This window comes from Glycine max, chromosome 11 (genome assembly GCF_000004515.6).
Source record: "Glycine max cultivar Williams 82 chromosome 11, Glycine_max_v4.0, whole genome shotgun sequence".
Lineage (NCBI taxonomy): Eukaryota > Viridiplantae > Streptophyta > Magnoliopsida > Fabales > Fabaceae > Glycine > Glycine max.
In genome coordinates, this window is record NC_038247.2 from 7,434,200 (window position 1) to 7,461,261 (window position 27,062).

A 27,062-nucleotide genomic window follows, 5' to 3' on the forward strand; every position below is an offset into this window, starting at 1 on the left:
GCCACAATTTCATTCACTAACCATTATTTTCCTTTTTTCATACTCTAAACTAAAGTCTAACCATTCTTTTTTCCTATCAACTTGTTTGTTTGTTTCTTGTCATCATAATCAACAAGTAACACAAATTGGTAGTGGTCCTAGAGCCTAATGGAGCAAGTCCAGGGACTTTCATATTCATTAAAAATATCATTTTTAAAATGTTCACAATCATTTTGCAAAATTAATCTCATTTTGATATAAGTACACTTGAAATTGTATTTATTTATTACATAAAATTCTCTTAAAATCAATTTTAATTTGAAATTATCACTACGTGTATGCGGAGATTTTTTTAAAAAAGTTACATTCCAATTATTTTTAGAATACTTATTTTGTTTATGGATAAAAATATAAACATTACCAGTATTATTTTTTAGATTAACACTTTTAACTAAAAATAGTATATCATATCCATCTCAATATAAAATTTATGACTGGAATTAATTCTAGTACATATTATAAATACATTAATAATGGCTTACCATTGTTTTAACCGAAATTAACTGCATTTAATTTTTAAAAAATTCATTAGGTCAAAAATCAATTTATTCAATTATTCACATCATATAATGTTTTATTAAGATTAATTTAAAAAAAAAAACAAAATTGCAAATTTAAAAGGAAGTAGAACACAAAAACTGAAGAAAAGAGTTACTTACTACTCGCCGACCAATCATGACCATGTGTGTATTCATTCATTTTGAGAAACGTGTGGGTTTCTACTTTCTCGGTTCACACTTCACAGAATCACATTTCACATTCACACCACAGAAAGATTTCCATGATCTCTATATATCGTTTCTCTCGATGGGCCAATATAATACAGTACACGTGTAGTTTGTAAATCATCTTGGTTTTCATTGCGTTGCTGTAAAGAATTTTCACCTTTGTACAATTAAAATAAATTAATTTTACCACGCCTTTATAAGATTCTCTATTTAAATAAAATTATAAGAAGGTCAAAATATTACTCGATAACATAAATAAAGTTATCTAAAAATTGTAAGACTAAAACCTTAACAATACTAACTCCTCAGTATTTATATTATTATTCAATATTTTTAATATTATTTATTTGTTTACGAGACTATTGTTCAACTAACAAACGTTTAGATTTTTTAACTTTTAATCGGATGCTGATATTCAACATTTAATTATCTAGTAAGTTAAAAAAAATCTCTTTCTAAAAAACTATATAAATTTAAAACTTTTACTTGTGTTTTTTTAGTTTCATATTATTATTCTTTAGTGAATTTGATCTTTTCATTTTTCAAAAATTCTATACCATTATTTTCTTTCATTATATAATTTTAGTTTATCTGTTAATTTAATGTTTAGTATTTAATTATAAATGTTTATGTGTTGATAAAATACTGACAGGATAGTTATAAGAATATAACTTTAGGATTTTTATTAAATTAAATGATTGAGATTAACATATTAAAATTTAAGATTAAATTGTTAGGATACTATTTAAGTTTGATGTGTGAATCGAAATATAGTTATGGAGTAATCAGAAGTCAATTTAGAGTTGATGTGATAAAATAATATAAAATGTGAAAATAAGATCAAATTGCAATTAATTAAATAAAATAAAATAATTTTGGGGAGCAATAGTTACTAATAAATAAAGGCACATGATGAGTAATGGAGAAGGAGAAACTAGATGGTTGATAAGTACTACTATAATAGTATAACTAAGGAAGGAGTAAGGGTGATGGTGGTTCTGATCTGACTTTTGGCGGTGTGGGAGTCACGAGAGCAGCAAGGGGAAGTCACAAGAGTCACAAGAATGGAGAGAGGTTCGGGCAAGCTGAGCAGGAAGAAAAGTGGTGGTGGAAACGGACAGGTTCTAGACGGTTCTAATATTATGGAGTTGGTTGGAAACCAGCAAGTTTTCACCACCTTCGTGGACCATAAGTTTCACGAGTTAGACACAGACAAAGATGGCAAACTCTCTGTCAAAGAGCTCCAGCCTGCTGTTGCTGACATAGGAGCTGCTCTTGGTTTGCCTGCTCACGGCACTAATCCTGATTCTGATCACATCTATTCCGAGGTTTCTCTTTTTCTTTCTACTCACTCATCTTCTCTTGCTTAAACTAACTACTAACTCTTCCTATCTAGTTTGCACTTTGCACAGCTCTTATGTTCTTTGTTGTGTTCATTATACACACACACAAAACTTTAACTTTTCTCTTCCTTAATTTGCTGCTTATGCAACTATATATCTATTATAACTGCCTTGGAATTTTGACAATGCTATGACTATGGTGGGTTCAACATCAAAGTTATGTGATTTACTTTGATTGATTTCCTAGGATTCTGCTACATTTGGCAAAGAAAGATTTTTTTTTTTCTTTCTTTGCACAAACCTTGTAATTTTTCTACCTGAGTTTTGAGTTTTCACCACACAGTTACTAGAGAAAAAATTTACTAATTTCAGCTAAAATAAGAACTAAGATTAAGTAGATATCCTTCTCACTGCTCAGAGAAAGACCGGAAGACAAATCTGTTGCCATGTATTTGATAAGGAAATAATGTGGCGTATATGCTTGAAACTTTTTTCTGTGGCTTTAGTTTTGGTTGTATCGGGAATTTTCTATGTGTGTGATAAATTATTATCGTGTCCAAGGGGGGAATATATAATTGACTTATATATCATCTTTGTGATATCATTATATCTTCATCTGATTTGTTTCGGTTTCAATGTCTGTTGTTTTTTCTTTATTAAAATATTGTTCGTTTGTGGTTTAAGACTTTAAACTTTGTTCTATCCAATGTCTTTGGCTCATTTGCAACATTTTTATGCGCTTTTAATGCTTCAGATGTTGATGGAGAGGCAGACCTAAATTGATTTTTCCAATAAGGTTTTGTATAATCATTTATTTTATTTTGGAATTTATATCCTTTTCGGGCAATTATGGAGCAAGTTTAATTTTGTCAAGATTTTGACTTGTAGTTGGTCCCAGATGCATCCTAATCTGTTCATGATATTTTGGACTTATCCTTCAATATGATAAAATGGTCGGTCCTGTGGGACTTGGCTTTTGATTGCAAACTTGCAATTGATTTCTCTGCGCTACTTAACTTTTTGTGGTCATTTTCTTATCTCCTTCTTAGGAGGAATCTAGCGAGGAATGTGGTAGAAACTACAGATATAAGCTAGAATTTTGACCTCTGAGGTGTTTTAATAATATCTATTTAAACTTAAAATATACTTGAATTTAAACCTAAGAATAAGTTGAGTTAGACTTTAGAGTGCAAAAAGTCAAACCGCTATTATTATAGTCAATGATAAATTACAAGGCCTTGGCTGCTAGCTGCATTCAGAACACAAGGCAATGTTCATGTGGGGACAGGGCAAAAGGTTTTCCTTTTCCTTAGCGGCATACTTTAGTTAAAACCTTTCTCACCTAACTACTAAAGTTGGGCAAGCAATAAATTTATAAAGTCACAAGTAGCAATTAGTTCTAAAATAACGTGACATAATGAGGATTAAATGTATTACTAATCTCTTTATTATTTTTTTCATTTCGTCCACAAGATTAATTATATTTGTGTGAGCAAGACATTGATTGGCCAATATGTTTTGAGCCAATTGGGAAGCAAGAATTGACATGTGGAATGACTTATTATTCCATAGGTGTTGAATGAATTCACACATGGGAAGCAGGAAAACGTGAGCAAGAGTGAGTTCAAAGAGGTTCTCTCAGACATTCTTTTGGGTATGGCTGCTGGACTGAAGCGTGATCCAATTGTGATACTTCGCATTGATGGAGAAGATCTTTTGGAGTTTGTTAATGGTTCAGGTTATGAAGCTGAAATGAATTCCATATTCTCTCAGATTGAGTCCCCTAACAGATCACTTCATGATCATATAATTGAAGCTCTTGGCAAGCTCACTGTTGAACAAGGAATTCCTCCTACATCAGATTCTTGGGTAGCCAAATTATACATACATACACATATATATATATATATATATATCGTTGACTTTCTTTACACATGTACTCATGTTATCAAAAAAAGACATGAAAAATTAAAACAAATTTTCATTTGTTGCGAAGAAGCTTTATTTTATACTTTAATAACCAAGAAACATATATAAAAATCTCAAACTTGTTGTTCCTTCCTCGCTTGGCTTATCTTTATGTTTTTTGTTTAGGTTTTGAGCAACATTATGGAACCCGCACTGCTATCTCAAGCTGGCTCTGATTTGGATAAGTCCGTTTCTCAAGAGACATTTTTGGAGGAATTTAAGATAGTGGCAATGAGTGTGGCTAATCGTCTTAAGGAGCAACCTGTCATAGTTGCTCACAGTGAGAACACCTTTGATGGAAGTGGTGTTAAGAGACTATTATCCAACAAGTTTGAATTGGACAAGGTCTATATTTTTGTTTATATTATATATATATATATATATATATATATATATATATATATTGCTTGAAATACATATATATCTTTTCTAGTTCTCTCAACTTTTCATGAACTTCCTTATATGGAATTCACCAAAATATCGTGGGATGCAGATTTTGAACTCAGCCATGGAGACTATGCCAAAAGATCGAAATGGAAAGCTTTCAAAGGAGTATCTAAGGGTGGCACTGGACACGGTGGCTCCATCTGCTGGTTTACCTCCTGTTGGTGCAATTGAAGAGGTATATATGTTGTTAATACATACACTGCCAATTCATCTTCAGTTTCTTTCATTATTTTGGATTTATCTACTCTTTTGTTGCTTTAACTCTCTACTCTATTGAAGTTGCTAGATAGCATTCAAGGTGAAGTACTAATCCATGCTGAAAATATATTGTGGATCAGTTTTAACTTTTAGTTGTCACATTCTCTCTTGAAATGCTATATAATTAGTCCGGGAGTAATTTGATTTTATGATAAGTCCCTACGTGGCATATGATTTATTATAACATACAGTTAATGCTTCTTAATCCTGAGTCATTAATTAGGAAGTACAAATAAGACAAGCAACATGGAAAATTTATTTAGTGGCTTAAATCACATGTTCGTCCGTACAATTTAACTTTTCTTTTTTTGTTTTCGTTTTTGTATTTTTTTTTCTTTTAGTCTTATCCTTACAAGATGGATTTGTTTTATTTTTTGTTTTTACATTGTTTTAGATAATCATTTAAACAGTAAAAAAAGTATTTTGAATAGTAAAAAAACAAAGTACTTTAAAGATAAAAAATAAAAAAATTACATACTGTAATGATTAAAATGAAATTTTTTCTACAGAAACAAAACAAAATACTAAATTATAAAAATAAAAAATATATTTAAGTCTTATTTAACTGATCTTGGACCACCTGACTATAGTCTTAACCTATTTTTATATGATATGTATTTAAATTTTTCATTTTTTTAATAAGAATTATATAGTTAAAGACCCCTAATAATATCTCAGCAAAATGTATATGGCAAATTTTAAAAATTATAAGTTCAATTATACCATTAATAAAACCAGTACTAGTATAAAACACTTCCTTTAAATCAAAAGAGTGTGTTTATATTCAAAGGTTAGGACGAGTCAGTGTAGACAAAATAAAATGTTACTATCATTTGTGTGTATACAAGTTTAAAAAATGCAGTGTAACAAATTCTTTTGAAGTGTGGGTGTGCTTTCTTGGCCATTTATTGAACATTCACGCATGTGCTTGATTTTACAGATGGACAAGGTTATTGGTGAAGTCTTTAAGATGGTGAATGCAGATGATGCGAAGGTGGTGAAAGAAGACGAATTCAAGAAACTATTAACTGAAATACTGGGGAACATAATGTTGCAGTTGGAGGGAAATCCCATATCAGTTTCTTCAAATTCGGTAGTACACGAGCCACTAGACTCATCTTCTACACTTCTGCAGCCATCCCCTAGTGAAACAGCAGCATAGCTGAGTTGTTTAAGTATATGATGGGTAAAAGAACCGAGCAATATAATAAAATTTTTATTCTATGTAAATTATTACTGGCATAATTTGTGTTTTGAGCTGTCAAATTTAAATGGTGTTGTACTTGAGTCATCGTTCAGGCTGTTTGATCGTAACCTAAAAAGAGTAAGATTAATTATTTTACTATAATGCATACATTATCAAACCATTATGGATATTTTCAGATGTGATGTGATTATATCCTAGCTGCTCTATATAATATGAAGTAATATTGATTTATATCCCATGTGATAATTTCTTCTAGTAGCAAATAGCAATGAATGTGAAAATGGGATTGTTAAACCCCTCAATCAAATTTTATACTATTTACATATTAATAAATGCACGCAATCAGTCGAGTGACCGCGAACATATAAATATCACATTAACTGTTTTAAAAAAATAAAATCAAACAAACGCTTCTAAAGTGACTTAAACCCACATTTATTTGTTAACTAAATATAATGGCATCAAAATCACGAAGTTGTCTATTTCTTTTCAGACTTGAGAGTCAAGGAAGATCATTGATAACAACATTGTTAGAGATAGTCCCACAAGAACCCAAAGCCAATTTTAAGACATCATATTCTCCATCTACCCCATCCAAATCCTTCTTTGGTAGATTAATGGAGACACTATAATAGATTATGCAGGCCAAGAAAGGTCCAAGCCAGAAAACCCAATGCCCATTCCATAGTGGGCCTCCAAGAAGCAACGCTGGGCCTAGGCATCTTGCTGGGCTAAGCCCAGCACCTGCATAGCCAGGCCTCCCAGTTACAGTTATGGACACAAACACTGCCAGTGCCAAGGATGCTGCTACCACCAAACAAACCATTGGCAAGCCCAATTCCTTGCACCTTTTCTTATCAAAAGCCAACGTTAGACCCAAAAAGAGTACTAAGAATGTGCAAGAGAATTCCAACAACAAAGCATCTTGTGGCTTTATGCCAGGAATTTTTCCTTTGAGATCACCAAGGGCACAACCTCCCAAAGAATATGTGTCTGCTAATTTTGGCTCCATCACACTCTTGAGCACAAAGAAACCAATTATTGAGCCAATGCATTGTGCTGACACGTAAAGGAGAGCACGAGAAAGGGTCACAACACCCTTTAAAGCCGCAATGAATGTGAAAATAGGGTTCATATGACCCCCGGATAGAGGAACTATCACAATTAGAAACAAGAATACTATGATGAAGACTGCAAAAGGGAATAAGAAGCTTGGGATTGACATTGTGTGACTCCAAACATGCATATTGCAACTCGTTAGGGTGAGCATTAGTGCAAAAAGTTGCAATTAACTCTACCATAGCTGTTTTCCACGTCTGAAACAAGGAATTAAAGAAAAACTGCTATTATTTCTTGAGAAAATAAATTATAAGTACCGAGAAGATAAAATAATTTTGTACCATCATCTAATCATAATTCACCATTTACAATAAATTTATTGAATTTAATTATAATCACTTTAAAAGTAGATAGCCATGATTTATGATTAACTCTTGTTTCTTAGTCAAGCCCTTGTTATTACTAATGAAAAATTGAAGAACTCTTCTGTGCAAAGTGCGATGTCCATGCTTGATACGAAATTCAAATTAAGTCAAACTGACCCATTTCACAACTCTAAAAATAATTTACTCATTTGATAAAATAATTTATTAAATATATATAGAATAATATAAAAATATATACTTTTATACACACATATAGTAATTAAAATTAAATAATTTTTTATATAATTCATTATAATCGTTGTTGCTATTATTATTAGCTAAAATACATATATTTTGTAGAGAGAAAGAAAGGCGATTAAGTATACACATATAAATTGTTAAAATAATAGAATGGTCTTATCAGAGCTAAAAAGAAATCGTCTTTTTTCAAAATAACAGGAACTAAAATATTATACAATTTCTAACTTATGAATCATATATTACTTTCATTAGCTTGTCAAATTAGAACTTTAATGTTAATAGTTTTTTTTTTATAAAAAAAATCACATAAATTATTTCATCTCTAAGTTAAATTTTTCTTTTAATGGTCTCCAGTAGGTTAAATGACCAACCTATCAGTTACCCAATTATCTTACCAAATACAAATTTAAGTTGAAGAATTTTGTTTTGTTTAAGGAATTAAATTTCAAAAAATATTTATATATAACTTTTACATCTAATTATTTGATGATATTACAAGTTAATTAACTGTTAATGTTGTTATTAGATCAATTAAAGTTGTTACTTGATAGTAGAGACTAAAAATAATAATATAAGAAAAGTTGTAGAACTTTGATCCATTGACCCATAAAAATTTAGATTAGGGAACTAAAAATACAAATTAAAAAAAGTTTAGAGATGAAAAAGATAATAAATCCTATTTTTAATCGGTTTAATGATTTGAAAAGGTTTACATTTAATCCTATTTTTAAAATCTATGCTCAAAACCAATTTTATTCACATTGAAAGTTAAAAACCTTGACCGATCACTGAAAGCACATTAATTAATATTGGTTGTGTCAAACCAAAATGACTTGCCAAAAATCCATACATTGACTTCCATCAAAACTAGATGCAAATGTATTTGTCCCGTTCAACCTTTCATAAGTTTGTGTTACTAGAATATCAATACAGAGGCAAATAATGAAGTTATGAAACTGCTTCTTAATTTCCTTTCATTCTTAGACTTGGAACCCTGCACTTGGTTCTTCTAGTTGATGATCCTTTGAAACGGAAGTATTATAGACATTCCCACAAGAACCGAGAGCCAATTTCAACACATCATATTCTCCATCCACCCAAACCAAACCCTCCCTTGGTAGGTTAATAGACACAGCATAATAGACTACACATGCCAAGAAGGGCCCAAGCCAGAAAACCCAATGCCCTTCCCAGAGTAACCCTCCATGAAGCAACGCTGGGCCTAAGCATCTTGCAGGGTTCAAGCCCACACCCGCATAACCGGCCCGCCCAGTTACAGTTATGGACACAAATACCGCCAATGCCATAGCTCCTGCCACCACCAAGCACACCATTGGCAAGCCCAAATCCCTTGACCTTTTCTTATCAAATGCCAATGTTACCCCCACAAAGAGTACCACAAATGTGCAAGTGAATTCCACTAACAAAGCATCTAGTGGCTTAATACCACCAGAAGAAGAATTGATCACTCCTTGGCCACTGATGGCACAACCTCCCAAGGAATATGTGTAAGCTAATTTTGGGTCCATGACACATTTTAGTATAAAGAAACCAATTATTGAACCAATGCATTGTGCTAGCACGTAAATGAGGGCACGGGTGAGAGTCACAACACCCTTTAAAGCAGCAATGAATGTGAAAACAGGACTCATGTGGCCTCCCGTGAGAGGAACCGTCACAATTAGGAACAAAAAGGCTATTGTGAAGACTGCAAAGGGAACAAGAAGCTTAGGATCGATCTCATGTGAGTCCAAGCATGCAATGATGGAAGTTGTCAAGGTGAACATTAGAGAGGCAGTGGCTGTTAATTCTGTTAGTGCTGCTTTCCACATCTGAAATTAACAAGGAAATATATTAATGAGAAATGTTATTCTTTCCTACTCTTCGTTAGTGAGTGACAAGAAATTGAACAACTTTTTTAGTTGCACTTGCATATGTCACCTACTATATTTTCAATGATGTGAGTTTGTTGCTGTATTTTATTTTATTAATACATTTAAACTGGTATATATTTTACATAATAAATTTTAATAATTAATATAAAATTAGTACATTATTATTTAGATATCACTTTAACTCTTGCTTAGAAATAATTGGCCTATTTTTGTAGGTTATACGCAGGAACCAGTTAATGCTTACGCTGAAAAAGTGATACAAAAAAGGTCGCACGTGCAATAAATTTTGGTATAAACATAATTTTATTTTCAAATAATTCACTGTCTTATCAATTACTATCATACTAGCTAGCTAGCTAAATGTTTGAGGCTTATGACAAAAAGGACAGTAATATGCTTTCACCTGTAAGAATATTCACTGTGCAAAAATAAAGGAATACGATTTTAGTTCTAGACGTTTATCCCTGAGAACAAATTAAGGCAATTCTTTGGACTAATGCATCTTATCTACAATTAAATAATTCAAAGTAAATCCAGCAGATCGCCATTTATTCAACTGATAACAACACTCAAACGTGTATCATATCATAATAAGTAACAAAACTGGGTGTGATATTTGTATTTCATAACAGATGAGTTCGTCATTATAAATGAATAAAATGATATCATATTTTGTCGTTCTATATGATTGTTTTCTTTTGAGGGTATACATACTTAGGTTTCGTTTTCTCATATAATAATAATAGGTATCCACCTCTGCCTGTTATACTAATAATTTTTTATCGTACAGACTAGAGAATCATAGTCTATATGCATGGCACATTTAAGGTATATGCTATTGTGCATAGCACTTAACGGCGGGGCATGAGACAGCCTTTTATAATTCTCGACCTAGAAGCAAGAAAAAAAAAAGGGTATTTTGTTTCTTTATCACTTAACAGCTTTTAGGTTAAGATTGTTCAAACATCTGCTCATCACCATTAATTCATCATGTTTCCTAATGCTAGTAGATGTTGGGCAGCTAAACTTATATATATATATATATATATATATGCTAGAATCTAACTAAAGATAAATATAAGAGGATCTAAAAAGAACATAATGACTAAATTTTGTATTAATATTTATATATACCTCTGGTCTGAAAATCTCATGTGCCCCAATAGAAGCAAAACACTTTCGCTTTAAAGAGTTCTTTCCCATCAAACAGATTGGTTTGCTGCTCTGAACAGAACACGGAAGTTGTTTAACAACAACATGGGAATTAGCTGAATCCATTTGCCCAGGGATTTTAGACTAAGAAAAAGGATGGTTAGATTCTATTTGTAGAACTATTTTTTTCAAAGCATATTTAGCCACAGTACAGGTGAATGAAATCTAAAATGCTATTTATATAGCTTTGGCCATAGCATTTGAAGATAGCTAGAGTACGAGTTATAGATGCCAAAATAAGTGATGGTGGTGTTGGTCCGTTTTACATGTCACGTATAGCACAATGACTGCACAATGGTTTGATGGAATAGTGTAGCTGCGTGAATGTCGAAGACATGGATAGGTTTGAGCTCAATTAATTCCCTTCTATGTAACAAGGAGATATTATTTCTAGTTCTCTCCAACTTTTTCGCTGTGAACAAAGTCAATTTTTGGACCTATGCAATCCCTGCATTTCGACAATGAAATATTCAAAAGTAAACTACTTCGTGATGAATGTGTAAAATAATACTATTAAAATCATAATATCAAGACTCTGTTTAAAAGCACATTATCGTCCAATGAAAAAGGATTAGTGATATTACATATTGTTGTTGGTGGTTTCTGATTTGTGTTATTATATATATATAGACACACACACAAAGCCACGCGGCATTGAATTTAGAGGGCATATTTTAGGTATATACTGTAAAGATAAGTCTTGACCAGATCAATTCGCAGTATCCTCTGTGCTTACCAAGATATTGGAATATGCATAATTTTATCTTGGCTTGATTTTTTCTCTCTCTCAAATTTGAGCCAGGCTTATTTTTATCTCATTTTTTTTAAAATTCTTTTAGTATTCTAATTTGGAAATAAATTACTTTTGATTCTGATCAGGTACTAAAAAATCACAATTTAAGGATCAAAATAGACGGTTTTTAAATTAAGAAACTAAAAAATTACCTTTTTATTTGAGAAATTAAAATCAAATTTGACCTAATTAAATCTAAAAGACTAAAAAATATTTAAGTATTTTATCTTTTTCTTTTGTTGGTTATGATATTGGTACAAAATAAATTTTGTCGGACGTGATAATTAATCTTTAGAATACATAAGATAATTATTTTTCCCCTAACACGATTTATTATATACTCAGGTGAACAAAATGTTTAGCCACTAATAAATAAAACATCACATTTCTTTTCTGATGAATGTGATCTTTAATTTGTCAAATAACATTACAATTAGAGCATAGTACCAATAATGAATACTATTTTGATTTAAATTTTTAATTCCAATCTCAGTGGAAATGAAAATGGTTACCAAATAGGCTGAAATAGGTATATCCTTTGTTTGCTTCTAGACTTTTTAAGCAGATCCATTATAATGAGTTAACCTCAGTGGAAGTTAAAAAATAAAAATCTCATAGCCAAGGTAATGGATTGCCCACGCATGAATTTGCTTAAACTCCCATATTTTCTTTTTATTTGACTAAAATGGATTGTGTCACCAAAATGTTTTCTTTCTGTAGAAGCTTTTAGATAGTAGTATTTAGGTGATTGTAACTTGTTAGACAACTAGTGAACGTATCTAACATTTTGTTTTCAGACCTGTATTTTGAGTTGGTTCTCCTTAGTCTAACAAATGACTAACAACATTTGTTTTAGACCTGCATTTTGACTTCTTCAATAAATAATAAATTGCCAAAAAATTTAAATTTTAAAAACTTCACATCAATGATCATACATAAGCATTTTGAGTTGGTTCTCCGTAGTCTTACAAACTGATAATAATATTTACTCTTGCATATATACAACATGAAGTTATGAATCATAAGTGGAATCTGGCATGAATGTTTACAAACATACAATGGTCACTTGAAAACTATATCAACATTGCATGCTATAGATAAACCTAGTTGGAAACTAGGGCTAAGAAATAAATGATATGAGCAAATGATCATTACACATGTATGATTTCAGTGTAAAATTGATTAGTTTGCTGCACCTAAACTAATGAGTTATTAACCACAGTTGGTAGATGATCCTTGAGCATACTGACAAGGATCCGATTGACAAAATCCACCTCGGTAATTTCTACACCTCGAGTATTAGATTAATCCCATGACTTTCAGTCGTGGGAAAAAAAAACACTAATGAGTTATTAGAGCAAGTTGTTGTGGTATTGAATGATCTTCCTAGGAGGAAAATAGGGAAGCTTCTTAGTCTTAAGGTCACGTAATAGAGAATTCCTAATAATTCTATCAGCTTTGGTGATCCCAGTGAGACCAAGAGCATCAGGATCTTGAAGAATGGGATTACGCAGAGGATTCAAACCCTCTAAATTAGACCTCAACATCTTATCCTTTCTCAAAAAGTCAACTTTTTTATCAAACCAATCACCCCAACCTTCTCTTAAAGGAGAAACCCTCCTTCCCGTGCTCTTCAACAAAAGCGCGTCCTCAACGCCCTTCACTTGAATCGCCTTGGATCGCACGTTCTCCTCAACGGCGACGTCGTCGGAGCCAAACGCGGTCTTGCTGCGATCCTCCGTGGGGTCCACGAAGGGTTTGTTGTTGTCGTAATTGATGAATGAGCTCTTGCTGAAGGCCCTTCGGATCACGCCCTCGGCGTGGTGGAAGAAGTACCCCGAGGCGGCGGCGTTCTGGTCGAGGGACTCCTCGTCGTCGGTGTCGACATCGGCGTCGATGGTGTCCTCTGGCTCGTCCTCCACAACGTCGAGGGTGTCGATGGTGTCGAGGGTTTCGTCGTCGGCGACGGAGTCGTCGTTGCCGGAATCGGAGACGAGGGAGTCGTAGTTGAAATCGCGAGAGGAGGGGTGGGAGTGCGGGCTGTGGAGGAGGGAGACGGTGACGCACGCCAACAGAAGGAGACCCGAAACGACGACCACGACGACGCACAGGAACACGCCGTAACGGGGGTGACGACGGGATCGGAGATTTCTCAGCATTTTCTTTCGTTGGAAAACAGAGAAATATTCAACGGGAATGCAAAATGAATGCATGCAATGTTACTACAAGTGGGCCCACTTTGGACTATCCTCACGGAACAGGCTCATTGTATGGTTTTGGCTATAAAATTAGGTTAATTTCTGGTTGGTATCAAAGTGCCAACATTACTAATTAAGCTATGTTTGGATAAAAAGCTACCAACAAGGTCTTGAGATCTCTACGAAAGTTAGTCCCATGCTTTTCCGTAGGAATATCTTACTTGCAGATAAAAAATAAAAAGCTGAAAATGTATTTTTGGAAAATTTAATGTACATTTTTAAATTCCAAGACATAAATAAAGAAGGATGAATTTGGAGTTTAAAACACAGTTTCAAATAACTGAAGTTTTAATATTTAAGATTTTCGGCCGATTTTTAGGAATAAAACTATTTGAAATATATTTTTAACCTCTTCTAACTAATATCTAAACATGCACTTAGTTCTCGGGAGGCATGTTTATTTAGTTTGTACTTGGTAACCAAATCAAGACCATTGTCACCGAAATCATACATGGCATCTCACTCAGCTTTGAGTTTGCTCAATCACATAAATATTTTAATTAATTTTTTCATGATAAGTACTTATTCAATTAATTTATATTATATAAGATTATTTTTTATCTTATAATTAATTATAAAAGTTATTAAAATAAGCTCAAAAAAGTTTATAAGAATCGAAGTTTATTTGAGTCCAAGTTTCGAATAAGTTCTTTAAAATCCCTCCATCATCTTTATACCTACTACCATTTTCACATACTTGTATCTGTGCATTCGCAAAGTATGTTATCAGCAACTGCTTCTTCTTGGTATGCTCACGGTTGCTGCAATTTGTGTGGTTGATATAACTTCAACTGAAAATTAAATACCAACTTCCTAATGACTAATATAATACTATCTCCATGAACGGCTTGCCTCCTAACTAACCCACATTTTATATGTATAATAACAGTTACGTGCATCATATATGTCTCACCCATAACAAACTTGTAACGCCAGAATTCCTCATAGGCATGCTTTAATTTGGAGATTATATATATGACTGGTCCTGCATGTGCATCTGATATCAGCACCAATTAAAGAAGAAATATGGGAAATGAAGGTATTATGAATGGTGTTACCCCCGGGAAGGCTACCATATTAGCTCTTGGCAAGGCTTTCCCTCATCAGCTTGTCATGCAAGAGTATTTAGTTGATGGATATTTCAGGGACACAAACTGTGACAGTCCTGAACTCAAGCAGAAGCTCACTAGACTTTGTAAGTACATAAATAAGCTTTCCCCCCTTTCCCCTTCTCTATATAGGGATAATTGAGACTCAATGCAAAGTGATTTGTGCACTCTTTTATTAATTACGCTACCTCTCACCCTTTAAGCAGTTGGTTCTCACACATGTTTAGATTATAGTTTGCAAACCAAGTTTTGATGGCTAAAATCGTGTTTAAATACAACCAACAATGGCTTTTGCTAAACATGTTATGTGTGTTCGGATTAAAGTTTGCAAAATTAAGTTTTTAAAGTAACCCAGATGTTGCTTTCATCTGAAAATTGATTTAAAGCCATAATGCAAAATTACAAAACAGAAACCAAACATATCGCGAAACTGACTTTAATAAGACTAATGTATGTACAAGGCAGCCGAATGAGACACTGACTTTGGCTTAATGTGGTATATAAACAGGCAAGACAACCACAGTGAAAACAAGGTATGTGGTAATGTCAGAGGAGATACTGAAAAAGTATCCAGAACTTGCGGCTGAAGGCATCCCCACAGTAAAGCAACGACTAGAGATATGCAATGAGGCAGTGACAGAAATGGCCATTGAAGCTTCCCAAGCTTGCATCAACAACTGGGGTGGATCTTTATCAGACATAACACACTTAGTTTATGTGTCATCCAGTGAAGCTAGATTACCCGGTGGTGACCTTTACCTAGCCAAAGGACTAGGACTGAGCCCTGATACTCAACGAGTCATGCTCTATTTTGCTGGTTGTTCGGGAGGCGTGGCCGGCTTACGTGTTGCGAAAGACATAGCTGAGAACAACCCTGGAAGCCGAGTGCTGATTGCTACCTCAGAAACTACAATTATTGGGTTCAAGCCACCAAGTGCAGATAGACCTTATGATCTAGTTGGGGTGGCACTCTTTGGGGATGGTGCTGGTGCAATGATAATTGGCTCAGACCCAATATTGGAGTCTGAGAAGCCTCTCTTTGAGCTTCACACTGCAGTTCAGGAGTTTTTGCCACACACTGAGAAGAAAATAGATGGGAGGCTGACAGAAGAAGGAATAAGCTTCAAGTTAGCAAGGGAACTTCCTCAAATAATTGAAGACAATGTTGAAGGATTCTGTGACAAGTTAATAAGTGTTGTTGGGTTTGAGAACAAGGAGTACAACAAGATGTTTTGGGCTGTTCATCCGGGGGGTCCTGCCATCTTGAACCGCATTGAAAAGAGGCTTGATTTGTTGCCAGAGAAGCTGAGTGCAAGTAGAAGGGCTCTCATGGATTATGGCAATGCTAGCAGTAACACCATTGTGTATGTGCTTGAGTATATGATAGAGGAAGGTCTCAAGATTAGAAAGGATGCCAGAGGAGATCTTGAATGGGGCTTAATACTTGCTTTTGGACCAGGGATTACATTTGAGGGAATTCTTGCCAGGAACTTGTGTGCTTGATGATATTATTATCACAAGATGTGTTTATGTGATACGTGACTCCATCAAAAGCATATTCAAGACTATAATGATCAAAAGAAGAAAAGTCTTAAATAAAAACTTTAACCGCAAAATCCTTTCAAAGCAGTTTTGTGATGAATCCCTTCGCAAATTTATCAGCACTTAATATAACTTTTAAAGATCGGAATTCCTTTATTCACAGGATGGATGCCAAGCACATGTGATACATTCAACTAATGAAAACATTAGGAATTAGGATGCTACATAATAAAAATGGAAAGGATCAATTTTGATAAAAGAATAAACTAAAGATTATCTATTTGAGTAATACTGTGAAACCTCGGATTAGAGCAGGCAATAACACTTAAACTGAACTGAATCGGGATTTCAATATTTATAATTAATTCAACTAGAAAAACTAGAGTTTTCACTTTTCACCGAGGCACCGTTAGAAAAATAAGTTATCAGCAAGTTTCTGCAAGTTTGGTTCAGTTTGTACAGATAGCTTGTTATATTATTGCAGGAAGAACTTTCATCAAAAAAGCTGTTTTGAACTTTGGCTGTACTTTTTGTTTCTTATCAGCCTATTTTGGGCAAACATTAATCAAATTCAACAAAACAATCACCGGAACATTTGCCATTGTAACCGTTTTTTACGTTGTATAGAATTGATACCATGCCTTGTGCAATTTCAATTCAAGCAAAGACAATTACAAACAAATATGCTCTGCTCTTTGTTTTACTTTCTTCTATGTCCCCCTATGCACCATGATTTAGAATCTAGGAAGGCCTCAAAAAGAGAATTCCAAAAACAGAATGCAACCATTTTCGTAGATCAGTAAGAACTCTTCGTGCATCATGAGCGGGATTCACAATGAGGAATTGCAACATTAAGATTTAAGATAACATCTCTGGACTCAATAATTCAGATTTGTTTTCTGCAATGCAACATACATAAAACTCGCAGTATTCAACTGCATGCAATAGATCAAAACCGCGCACAGTCCACATATTTTTACGTAGGCAGGGTTCAATCTAAGACTTACTGTAGAACTTGAGCACATGGAATAGTTATAACAATAACTAAATTCCAAGAGTCCAAGCAAATAGAGACTTTACGTGTAAAGCACTTCCAACCATATATAACAGTAACCTAAACATAAATATCTTTAGTTTCTTTCATCCCCAACTTTACATTCCACCAAGGAACCAAACAAGTGTGTCAACACAATGTACTCGAACAAGGGTAACCAACCATAATGCCTGATTAAGTTAAAATCAAATGTGACAGTACACATCAAAGCAGATCTTCAATCACACCACTCCAGAGGGAAGACGTAGAACAAGCTGTCCCCCGAAGACACTGCAATTTAAATGAAAATAAATATCATGAGGACAGGATATATAACTTATAAGGTTGGTTGGCTGATTAAGAAGAAAGTGAAGGAGGGGAAAGGTCATGGATTTGATCTCTCCTGTTAACAAAAAACTAACAAACTAACAATTAACATTTGCCGATTAAAAAAAATCATGAGGACAACTGGACAAGAGTCATGCTGGAACGATCTTGAGAAACTCTTCAGACTGTAAAATGACTGACATGGGAAAGAAAGAAAACAGCTATATTAGAAACTAAACCAACCTTTTGACATAATAGTAACAGAAATCTGCTAAGATGAAGGTCTGGACAATTTCCGAGATAAGAACCATTGATGGCCATAAACCATACCCCAAGGCCACCAACAAATGCCCACGGCTATCTAACACCTGTAGAAAGAAACAGTAAGTTGGTAGGAGACCAACAGTTGGAAAATCCAGTAAGATACACCATAAAAAGAAACAAATTAATAAAAGCAGCAATCATGTAACTGGTTTACTATCAAAATGATTTTAAATTAATTTAGAAAAACGAAGAACACCAACATTCAAAGGGAAATTAGATACCAACACATGCCCTTGTAAAGTTCTGCTAGAGGAAAGATGTCTTAGCTGTACTATTTAAAATGAAAGAGAAACTAAAATTTATGAATAATGTTCACGTTTCAGTCCTTTAAACAAGATAGGCATTCCAAATAGATATTGGTCTTAGAGACACTGATCACCAGCATGTGTCAGAAAACAAGTGAGCATCAAATTTGCAAATGAATCAAAGAATTGACTAATGCATTTTTGAGTTTTTATGAACAGACCTGAAGAACCCAATGAGCACAGCTCAAGAATCTTGCAACACCCAGTGCAAATACGTAGTGAGCTGTGAATGGCTCAACAATCTGAAAGTATAAAATGAAACAGAAAAATAGAATCAGAACCCATACACGAAATGTTGGACAGAGATTCTTAAGTTAGGAAATAATACCTTGGTGTTCTGCATGACCCGCAGTTGGGGCAGGACTGAGACAGCTTCTAGATATACACAGAATGCCCAGGAAATCCTGTTTAATAAATGATGAGAAGTTGATGGATGAATGAGTAAGGCTAACATAGCACATGGTGCCACCTGCATTCAATTTCAAAAGTAAAGAAGGCTGACTCAGATTAAAGGTAAATGCAAAAGTTACAAGCAATGAGTAACAAAATCACAGATTTATGAAAAGGAATAAATCAAATCCTTCAAAGTAAACCGACAAGCAAAAGAAAGGAAGAAAGACGGAGTAAAATGAAAGCCACATTCAGATATGGTCTGCAGCAGTTTTATTTGACATGATGGCACTCGGCTCTATTAAAATAAGAGCATCGTAGTAAACCATATGTATAGAACATCCCAAACCCCACTCTAGTGTGGCGGAATAGGATGAGCTTCAAGTTTTTTTGTTCACAAAAATAGAAAGTCCACTTCATACAATGTCATGGGAAACAATTCTCCCGTGTCACTCTACAGATCCAGATTTTATGGTATTATTCATGCAGAAGGCTGATTGCATTGGTATCATATCAATAATATGACTATTTCAATATAACAGAAAATTAGAAAACAACTCAAGCGTGAGAAAGTATGATTTTCAGTATTTCAATGTACACTATCATTTTCAGTATCAGCAATGTACACTACACTACCAAATCTCACAACTCATGACTTATTCAAACAGGGAGACATCCCATAGGACATTGCTACCATCTATATGAAACGTTCAAACTCAAGAAGGTCAAATTTCCAATTCCACCAGAATTAACAATATTAAAAAATGCTTCACCTAATACAATGTCACAGAAAGGACAATATAGATGGGGATAGGCTTCTAACCTTAGGATGAAACAATAGGTGGAGCACTGGAACTTACCACATAGTATATTGCAAAGTTATCCTTCTCCTCCATGTAGCTAGCCTTGAGCTTAAAACGAATCATATATATAACCCACACTGTTGTTACGAAAGTAGCGAAATCAAGTAAGGTGTGGATATCATATTCCATGACAAAACTGCAGTACAGCCTTACAGCTAAAAAGATAGCTGTTAATTCCTGGGATTTGAGTGATAACCCTGTGTGCATCATTCAAAACCATTAGCAAAATGTAAACCTAATACACACACACACATACAAGACACCTCTTTCTTTATACACACACACCTCTTTCTTATGTCCAATAACAAAAGACAAGACATTGAATTGTTTGAGCCAACACAAACACACACGCAAATCAAATCAGCCAAACAATGCCGACCAAATTGTAAAAAATAAACAAATAAATTGGAAAGTATACAAGAAAATAACAATCTTAAAAATAAAAATCAAATTTTGGTTAAGGAAATCTAGACGGATTAAATTAAAATCTCCAAAAAACTGATGCTTCTAATTTTTATTTTCTCAGCATGCAATTTAGAGTTGAAAGAACTGAATAAGGAGAAACTCTAACCTAACCAAGCCTACCCAATTAATTAACAAATAGAAATAGAAGATAATGTTTATTACCAGCACATGTCTTCTCCTTCATGAGCTTATAGATGAGGACGGAAATTCCGAGGGAGTGGACGGCCTCGGCAGCGACGAAGAGGTTGTCATGATCGTGGACGATGAAGCGAAGGAGCACGAGAGCCGCCATGCCGGAAACGACGGCGAGAAAAGCCTTCACCTTTGGGGGCTGTCGCCTCACCCATGTCGTGACGGCGTGGATCGACGTTCTCTGAGGTCTCATGGGGTCGCTGATTGATTCCCAATGCTATTCCTATTCCTCCCAACACAAACTCACACACACAACCAAACCAACGTTGGATTGGAACAAACAAACTAAACAAGAAGAGCCCAATGCCAAAATGCAGATTGATGTTTTGTTTTTGTTTTCTTTTCTCTCTCCAAAAGTTTCAATTCAACTCAAACAGATTGATGGATTGTACTATTTTTAATTTTATGATAAACAAACACCAATATGTTCCCTCTAAACCCTAAGGATATTACTTAAAAAAACAAATATTCTAAAATATCTATTATATCAAATCAAAAATAGATATAAAAAAAATCTATCATGAATATTTTCAATCACTAATGTATAATTTACATATTTAAAAATGTTTATTTATTATAAATTTTAGTTAATATTAAAATAAACATTAGAATACTAGTTTAACATACTTTTCCAATAACTAAAAGTATAGAAATTAATTTTTCATTAATTTTTTAAATTCTCTTTGCCCGATTCATTAATGGCGACAATTAAGTAACATAATTGTAAATTAAAATACTATAACATATGCATGGAATTTGTAAGTCTTTGATTTTTCAAATCTACAATTGGTCCCTGACCCCAATTATTAATCATAAATAATCCTAATGAGTGACAACTAAATAGATGATAATTTTAGGGAAATTATCATTAGCACGAAACAGTTTTCGTAGAAAGGAGTTTTTGGCACCAATGATTTTTCTATATAATATTTGAAACATTTGATTTGGTAACACTTCACTCGTGAATAGATTTCGTAGATGAAATTTCATAGGATATAACACTGTTTCATATTTATATCGTTTGGTCCACTGGCCTCACAAAAAAATAATTAGCATTTATTAGGTAAGAGATCTGGACACAATCAGTATGTAGTCTATTCTACTCTAACATAAACTGATAAAAGGATGGAGACTTGATAGGCATTATATTGCAGAATTAATGATATGAATTGTATATCACATTTTGTGTGGTGACGCCAACTATATATATCAGCAAAATACATTCTATGTCTAGTGTTTAACGATCTCGATCTAGTTGTACATATCATCCACTAAGAAATTCATGCAATTCTCTAAGAACGAACTCTAGCACAATGCAATTAGCTAGAGATACTTAACACAACGCATCTCAGAAAAATAGTACGTAGAACCTAAAAGTAAGAAACAAAATCTTGAGCTTCTTTTCAGTGTTGCCCTCCACCTCGACCTTCTTAATCCTTTTTTGCCATTACAAGTCAAAATCAACTTGCAATGAATTTGATCTTCTGAGCACAGGCTTTTGGTGTTTGTCTTCCTCTAGTGCCACCATACCTAAATGTGATGGATCGTCCAAAAACATCTTAGCCACCAAGTAACCAGCAATGGACCAAGTTTGGTATTTGCGTGCCTGCTTCCCAATGTAACGACCAAGCTTTCCATCATAATATTCGGTCCAGTTGTCCTTGAGCAACCTAGTTTCAGCAATTTCAAGGGCTCGTTTTGCAATGTGGGGTCGTCCTGTCTTGATAGAGGCAGCAACAAGAAGCCATAGAAGAACTGCATCCACCACAATATCCAAAAATGTAACTCAGAATTTCTTCAACTATATGCTAAATGCCCCCTTGCCTCAAAGGACCTCATGAGATATGTTTACACTAGATAAAAGACTGTATCTCATTTCAGTACCTAATTAAATAACATGCTGTAGTGTATGCAATACCATTCACTGTTCTAATCTAAATAATAGAATCAATAATCTTTTCAAATAAAAGTATTGTATGCAATAGTAACTGAAAATTCAAATTTGTAACATAGTTCAATGCAAATGTGGCCTAAGGGCAGAAGAACTGATACCTGGCCAAGATCCTCCATTGTGGTAACTCTCCATCTGGTGTTTTTTGGGTCACATCATGTTATGATCCGCCACTCATGGTTTTCAAGGGCTGGATAACAAACTTTTAGAGGCATCTCCCCAATCAGTTCCTGCCACCGAGATTCGATGAGATCCATGATTGCAATGGATTGCTCAGGAGTAGTCAAGCTGGACAAAATTGCTATGCAATTACCAAGGCAAAACCAACGGAAATCCATCCTAGCAGGACTATCATTCCCAATAAATTAACCACCTTTAAGTGGCATGAAATCAAAAACCCAATCAGGTAGAGAATCAGGAATGACATTAAACTTGTTGACTGCAGTATGTGAGTATTCTTCTGTTTTGAAGTGATATACATCGTTAAGTTGCTTCAAATCCAACCAAAAATAGCTTCTCAGGTGATAGCTTAAGGCATGCAAGCGTGTGGTAATTCGTTCTCTGAACTCCTCGCCTTCAGCATCTTCCTTTAGCAATAGCAAGGCACACCCTAAAGCCATGAAGAAAAGTGATTGAATCTCAATTGAATAACCGTAAACACCCTAATATGTCAAAAAAATGGAAGTAAGAAAAATTACGGAAACTGTGGATGTGTTGTATTAATGGAAGCACAAGATTGGATTGTTCTTGACTTATAAATTGGATTGAACTCTTCAAAATATTAATCTGCAAAAATTGAGAAACCTAGAACTAGAACAATAATGTTTTCCTACAGCTAATGCCTTGTTTTATTCCCTAGACAATGTAAAATATGATGGTGCAGTTCTTATAGAGTTCAACAAAGTCACCATTCTACGATCTATCATGCAGCATCCATCCGCACATAGTAGAGTGGGGAAGGTGTCAAATCCCTCGGAAAGGCATAAATTCAAAATCAAGCGCATGCCCTTCTGACATTCAGGCAGTTCAGCCAAGGAATTGTCTCCTGTGGACTTTGTGTATGCACACCAAAATCCCGAATCAATATGGGAAACCCTGCCTATTGCACTTTCACCAAAGTCTGCTATCAAGGTCTCATGGTTTCTGACTGGATCATGAAGTACTTTAAAACTTGCTGGCATTACTCCTTCTTCTAGGTGAAACTTATCAATAGTTTTCTCCCATGATTGAAGGCGAAGGGTCTTCAAGATAAAATTTCTAACAATTTCAGGTTCCCCCTTCGTCAGAAAAACCAAAGCACTAGGGACAAAGTCTCTTACAAACACCTACACACAAATATAGCATCATAGGTTAACTCTCCATAGCAACTCAAAAGGGGTAGAAATGATATAATATATACAATGATCAAAGCCATAACCAACCCTTTTTCAGAATTTCACAGGACACCGACTTTTTTGCAAAAAAAGTTGTGAATTATTAGAGACTGTCAGTCTGTGATCATTTGTCATGCAAATCAATCACATAACCTGTTTGTTTTAACTTTGCACGATCAAGCCAGTTTGTCTTGTGAAGGGGAGAACAATAATCACCCACTTCGTTGAGGGTGCACAGAACATGTCAATTTGGTTTGGGAAAAAAAATAAAAAAACTCAACCAATCAAAATCAAATGGTCCGGTTTGGTTTGAATTTAAAAAACCATTTAAAATATAAGTTTAGTGGAAATTGATCATTTAAATATATTTTTCTAAAATAATACGGATCGTTTCATTTTCAATAAATATGAATCTGACAATGGAGCCAATTACAAAAATCGGATTTCATCCATTCGGTTCAATTCAATTTGTCGGTGCAAAGAACTACACGGTTTAATGAATTTTGACAACCAGGGGTGAATAAGATTTGTGTATGTTTATATATAATTTTGAAGCAAATTGAAATTAAATAATGTTAAGCTCGAAAGAGTTCCATAGGTCCTCGCAATTTGCATCATCTATACGTGCTAGTTGACCCCACAATTTGGTATGTGTGATGATAATATCGTCATTCTCACGGAATATGATAGCCTAGTAGATAATATAAAAAGAGCAACTACGTACCAAATTATTGTGTGGAGGACAAATAATGCCTATTAATATGTTCCTTCCTTCCTTCTTGTTGAGATTCCCTTTGATTTGTTTTATATGTAGTGATAAAAAATCCATGTCATATGGGTAGAGCCTTAATTTCCTTGCTTGCTATTGTAATTGTATGCTATGCTTTGACTTTATCGTTCTAAATCTCTTCTTCTATAAACCTTGTTATTAATTTTCTCGGGCCTTCAATGGGTTACTATTATTGTAAACCCAGGCCTTGTGATACTCGTACTCCCAATGTTGTTCTGATCTTGGCCGTGGCCTTGCTTCTTCTATGTGCACCAAAGCTCTTCTCAGGTGAAGCAGAGGAAGAAGAAGAAACGAATAACACCTCACCTTTTGTGGTGCCAATAATCGTAGTACTCATCCTGCTTTTGTTGTCCTTTTTGGGAGGTTCAAGCAGAAGAAGGGTTTGTGTCAAGCCACCATATTGTCAGTGTACGTATGCCTGCTACTGTTACAGATAGTGCTATCGCCGTGATCACGGATTTGATCTCTAAGTTTATGTGTGTGAAATTAAATTTTTAAATAAATTTTAGTATTTTAAAGAATTAGTCGTTGACTATTCGCTAGAGATATAAAAAAATAAAAAAAATTGTCCAATACCTTGCTGATGGATGAGGATAAATGGTATTGTGCTCTATCATCTTTGTTATCTTTACTATTGTCTTAATAAGACAATGATGAACATGTAATTTATTGTTTCATATTGTCGGTGCACCAAAATTTTATGTTACTAATGTATTACGGGACAGTAATTATATATAATGTTCCTATTTCATATATTCTTATCGGTCAAGTCACATTATAATTTAAATATGTTATGCTGTATGATTGAATTTTCTAGCTAGCATTTTTGAAGTGACCATTCTGTGTTCAGTTAAATTGTTATTAGTTATGCTTTTAGCTAGATAGATAGATTAGAGTTGGAACTTGGAAGGAATGAATTCTTCTTTTGGATTGCAGTTTGCTGATATACCGTAAACCGTAGGAAAACAGAATCACAACTGCATGATCAACACGAGTTTATCCGTGATCCTTGCGATGAAAAATGGTGTACCCTCTAATTTACAATATTAAAGGGTTGTTTATAATGTAGGAGTACAGCTGTACAGACTATTCATGATACCGGTGCACCACATTTATTGAGTGTATGGTGGAAATTAGGAAGAGAAATAAATCAATAAACTAATATATGTAATAAAGAGAGGAATAAGAAGAAAAATTGGGTGTATGTTTAGCATTTTTCTTTGTTGAGGTTACGTGCTTCGTTTTATTTATTTTCAAAAAAACTAATAATTCCTTGTTATCTTTTAGAGAGAGCTGGTAAAAAAAAAAGATCTTTTTTTTTCCAACTAAACAAACATGTCATGTTTTGTGTAAACTCAGTTTTTTCATGGAGAATAGCACGTAAGAACTTATGAGAGAAGGTCAAAACTCAAAAGGGGTAGAAAGAAGGGGAAAACCGGGAAAGTGTGACTTTATTTATAAAGTAGGTAATGGCCCATCCGTCCCCACACTAGCTCCATTATTTTTTTATGATAGCTATCTCTGATTCATTCTAATGCGGTATCAGTTTCAGCATTGAAGTGGACAACACAAAATTAGCACTGGTTAAATTCTAGCAGAAATGAGACAGAGGTATTTGAAGAAGTTGGACAGAGACATCTAAAATGCGTTAAAAATGCAAATAGTGTTGTTTGAGGTAATCATTTTTTGTTGAACATAATAGATGCAATCACTCGAGAGGGAAGTGGGCGAAAGAGACACTAAAGAGAATCATACTTTTGATACAAATCGTTATCAATTTTTCTTTCTTTCTTTTTTCTAAGTCGATATCAATTTAAGTTCGTATAAAAAATAATCAACCAAATAAAAGCTTTTTACATTGCTATATAATACCAATCACCACCCAATTGATTAATAGTATACAATTTTTTGTTCCATGTATCCAAATTAAATCCATAGAGTAGTTATTACAAACTCAATGTTTAAGAATATCACAGTCTGTGATTAAATATTCTTTAAAAAATGAGATTAAATAGTCGCGCAAAAATATTTTAATAAAATCTAACAAAATTCAGAACTCCCATACCCAAAAGACCATAAAATTCAATGGCTTATGGTAGAAGCAGAGCCTCCGCTGTTTTGGATGGCTTCACTCTGAATCCCTTTGCCATATCCTGTTCTGTTAATCTTAGCACTGATCTTCATCTTGCTTGGCCTTTCATGGTACTTTTCCTAAGAATAAGCGGTTGAAACTGCTGAACAACAATTGGGTTGGTTACTGTTTGCCACCCCAGTGGTGCTAATTCTCATAGTTAGTTAGTTATCATCATCAATGGAAAATTCAGATTGGTTCCTCTATGCTTCGTTACCAGGGGAAAGGCGCGGCTGGAGAATTCACTAAGCCCCTTCAGAAAGGAGCTCTCCATGGGGTGGGGCTGCTTTGATCCCGGTGTTGCTGATAATGGTGCAATATCAATCCAACTTTCTTGATAGCTGGTTTCTTTGATTTTGATTTTTTCTCTATAGGTTGGTTTTATTTTTCTGTGCCTTTTGATTTTTGGTTTTTACTAACTAGGAGTCTGTGGA

At 34.1% G+C, this 27,062-nt stretch overlaps 6 protein-coding genes and 2 pseudogenes across 7 annotated transcripts; 3 read left to right on the forward strand and 5 right to left on the reverse strand.

Annotated features, from left to right (window-relative positions):
* Positions 1 to 1,159: 1,159 nt before the first annotated feature.
* On the forward strand, positions 1,160 to 6,013 carry LOC100820516 (uncharacterized). Its single transcript, XM_003537709.5, has 5 exons — positions 1,160 to 2,095; positions 3,683 to 3,979; positions 4,205 to 4,423; positions 4,572 to 4,700; positions 5,724 to 6,013. Exons 1-5 carry the CDS (start codon positions 1,832 to 1,834, stop codon positions 5,943 to 5,945), a joined length of 1,131 nt encoding a protein of 376 aa, XP_003537757.1. The 5' UTR covers positions 1,160 to 1,831; the 3' UTR covers positions 5,946 to 6,013.
* LOC100803632 (aquaporin TIP1-2-like) lies at positions 5,951 to 7,291 on the reverse strand (annotated as a pseudogene).
* Positions 7,292 to 8,655: 1,364 nt separating this feature from the next.
* XIP1-2 (aquaporin XIP1-2) lies at positions 8,656 to 10,848 on the reverse strand. Its single transcript, XM_003538903.5, has 2 exons — positions 10,705 to 10,848; positions 8,656 to 9,507 (listed from the first exon to the last, which is right to left on the reverse strand). The coding sequence occupies exons 1-2, from the start codon at positions 10,846 to 10,848 to the stop codon at positions 8,656 to 8,658; spliced, it is 996 nt and encodes a 331-aa protein (XP_003538951.1).
* Positions 10,849 to 12,927: 2,079 nt separating this feature from the next.
* On the reverse strand, positions 12,928 to 13,734 carry LOC102662748 (uncharacterized protein At4g19900). Its single transcript, XM_006590720.4, has one exon. It carries the CDS (start codon positions 13,732 to 13,734, stop codon positions 12,928 to 12,930), a length of 807 nt encoding a protein of 268 aa, XP_006590783.2.
* Positions 13,735 to 15,450: 1,716 nt separating this feature from the next.
* On the forward strand, positions 15,451 to 16,484 carry LOC100776160 (type III polyketide synthase B). The gene has a single exon (XM_003537711.5). The coding sequence runs from the start codon at positions 15,486 to 15,488 to the stop codon at positions 16,443 to 16,445; it is 960 nt and encodes a 319-aa protein (XP_003537759.2). The 5' UTR covers positions 15,451 to 15,485; the 3' UTR covers positions 16,446 to 16,484.
* Positions 16,485 to 17,341: 857 nt separating this feature from the next.
* LOC100775613 (ER lumen protein-retaining receptor erd-2.2) lies at positions 17,342 to 20,838 on the reverse strand. The gene is made up of 6 exons (XM_003537710.4): positions 20,354 to 20,838; positions 19,724 to 19,923; positions 18,802 to 18,942; positions 18,635 to 18,715; positions 18,088 to 18,212; positions 17,342 to 17,808 (listed from the first exon to the last, which is right to left on the reverse strand). The coding sequence occupies exons 1-6, from the start codon at positions 20,574 to 20,576 to the stop codon at positions 17,760 to 17,762; spliced, it is 819 nt and encodes a 272-aa protein (XP_003537758.1). The 5' UTR covers positions 20,577 to 20,838; the 3' UTR covers positions 17,342 to 17,759.
* Positions 20,839 to 21,503: 665 nt separating this feature from the next.
* LOC100804690 (probable alkaline/neutral invertase B) lies at positions 21,504 to 24,554 on the reverse strand (annotated as a pseudogene). The gene is made up of 4 exons (XR_003263378.2): positions 24,432 to 24,554; positions 23,243 to 23,659; positions 22,436 to 22,996; positions 21,504 to 22,138 (listed from the first exon to the last, which is right to left on the reverse strand). The product of XR_003263378.2 is annotated as a probable alkaline/neutral invertase B (transcript).
* Positions 24,443 to 25,296, forward strand: LOC100306090 (uncharacterized). Its single transcript, NM_001250439.2, has one exon. It carries the CDS (start codon positions 24,656 to 24,658, stop codon positions 24,932 to 24,934), a length of 279 nt encoding a protein of 92 aa, NP_001237368.1. The 5' UTR covers positions 24,443 to 24,655; the 3' UTR covers positions 24,935 to 25,296.
* The last annotated feature ends 1,766 nt before the right edge of the window (positions 25,297 to 27,062 follow it).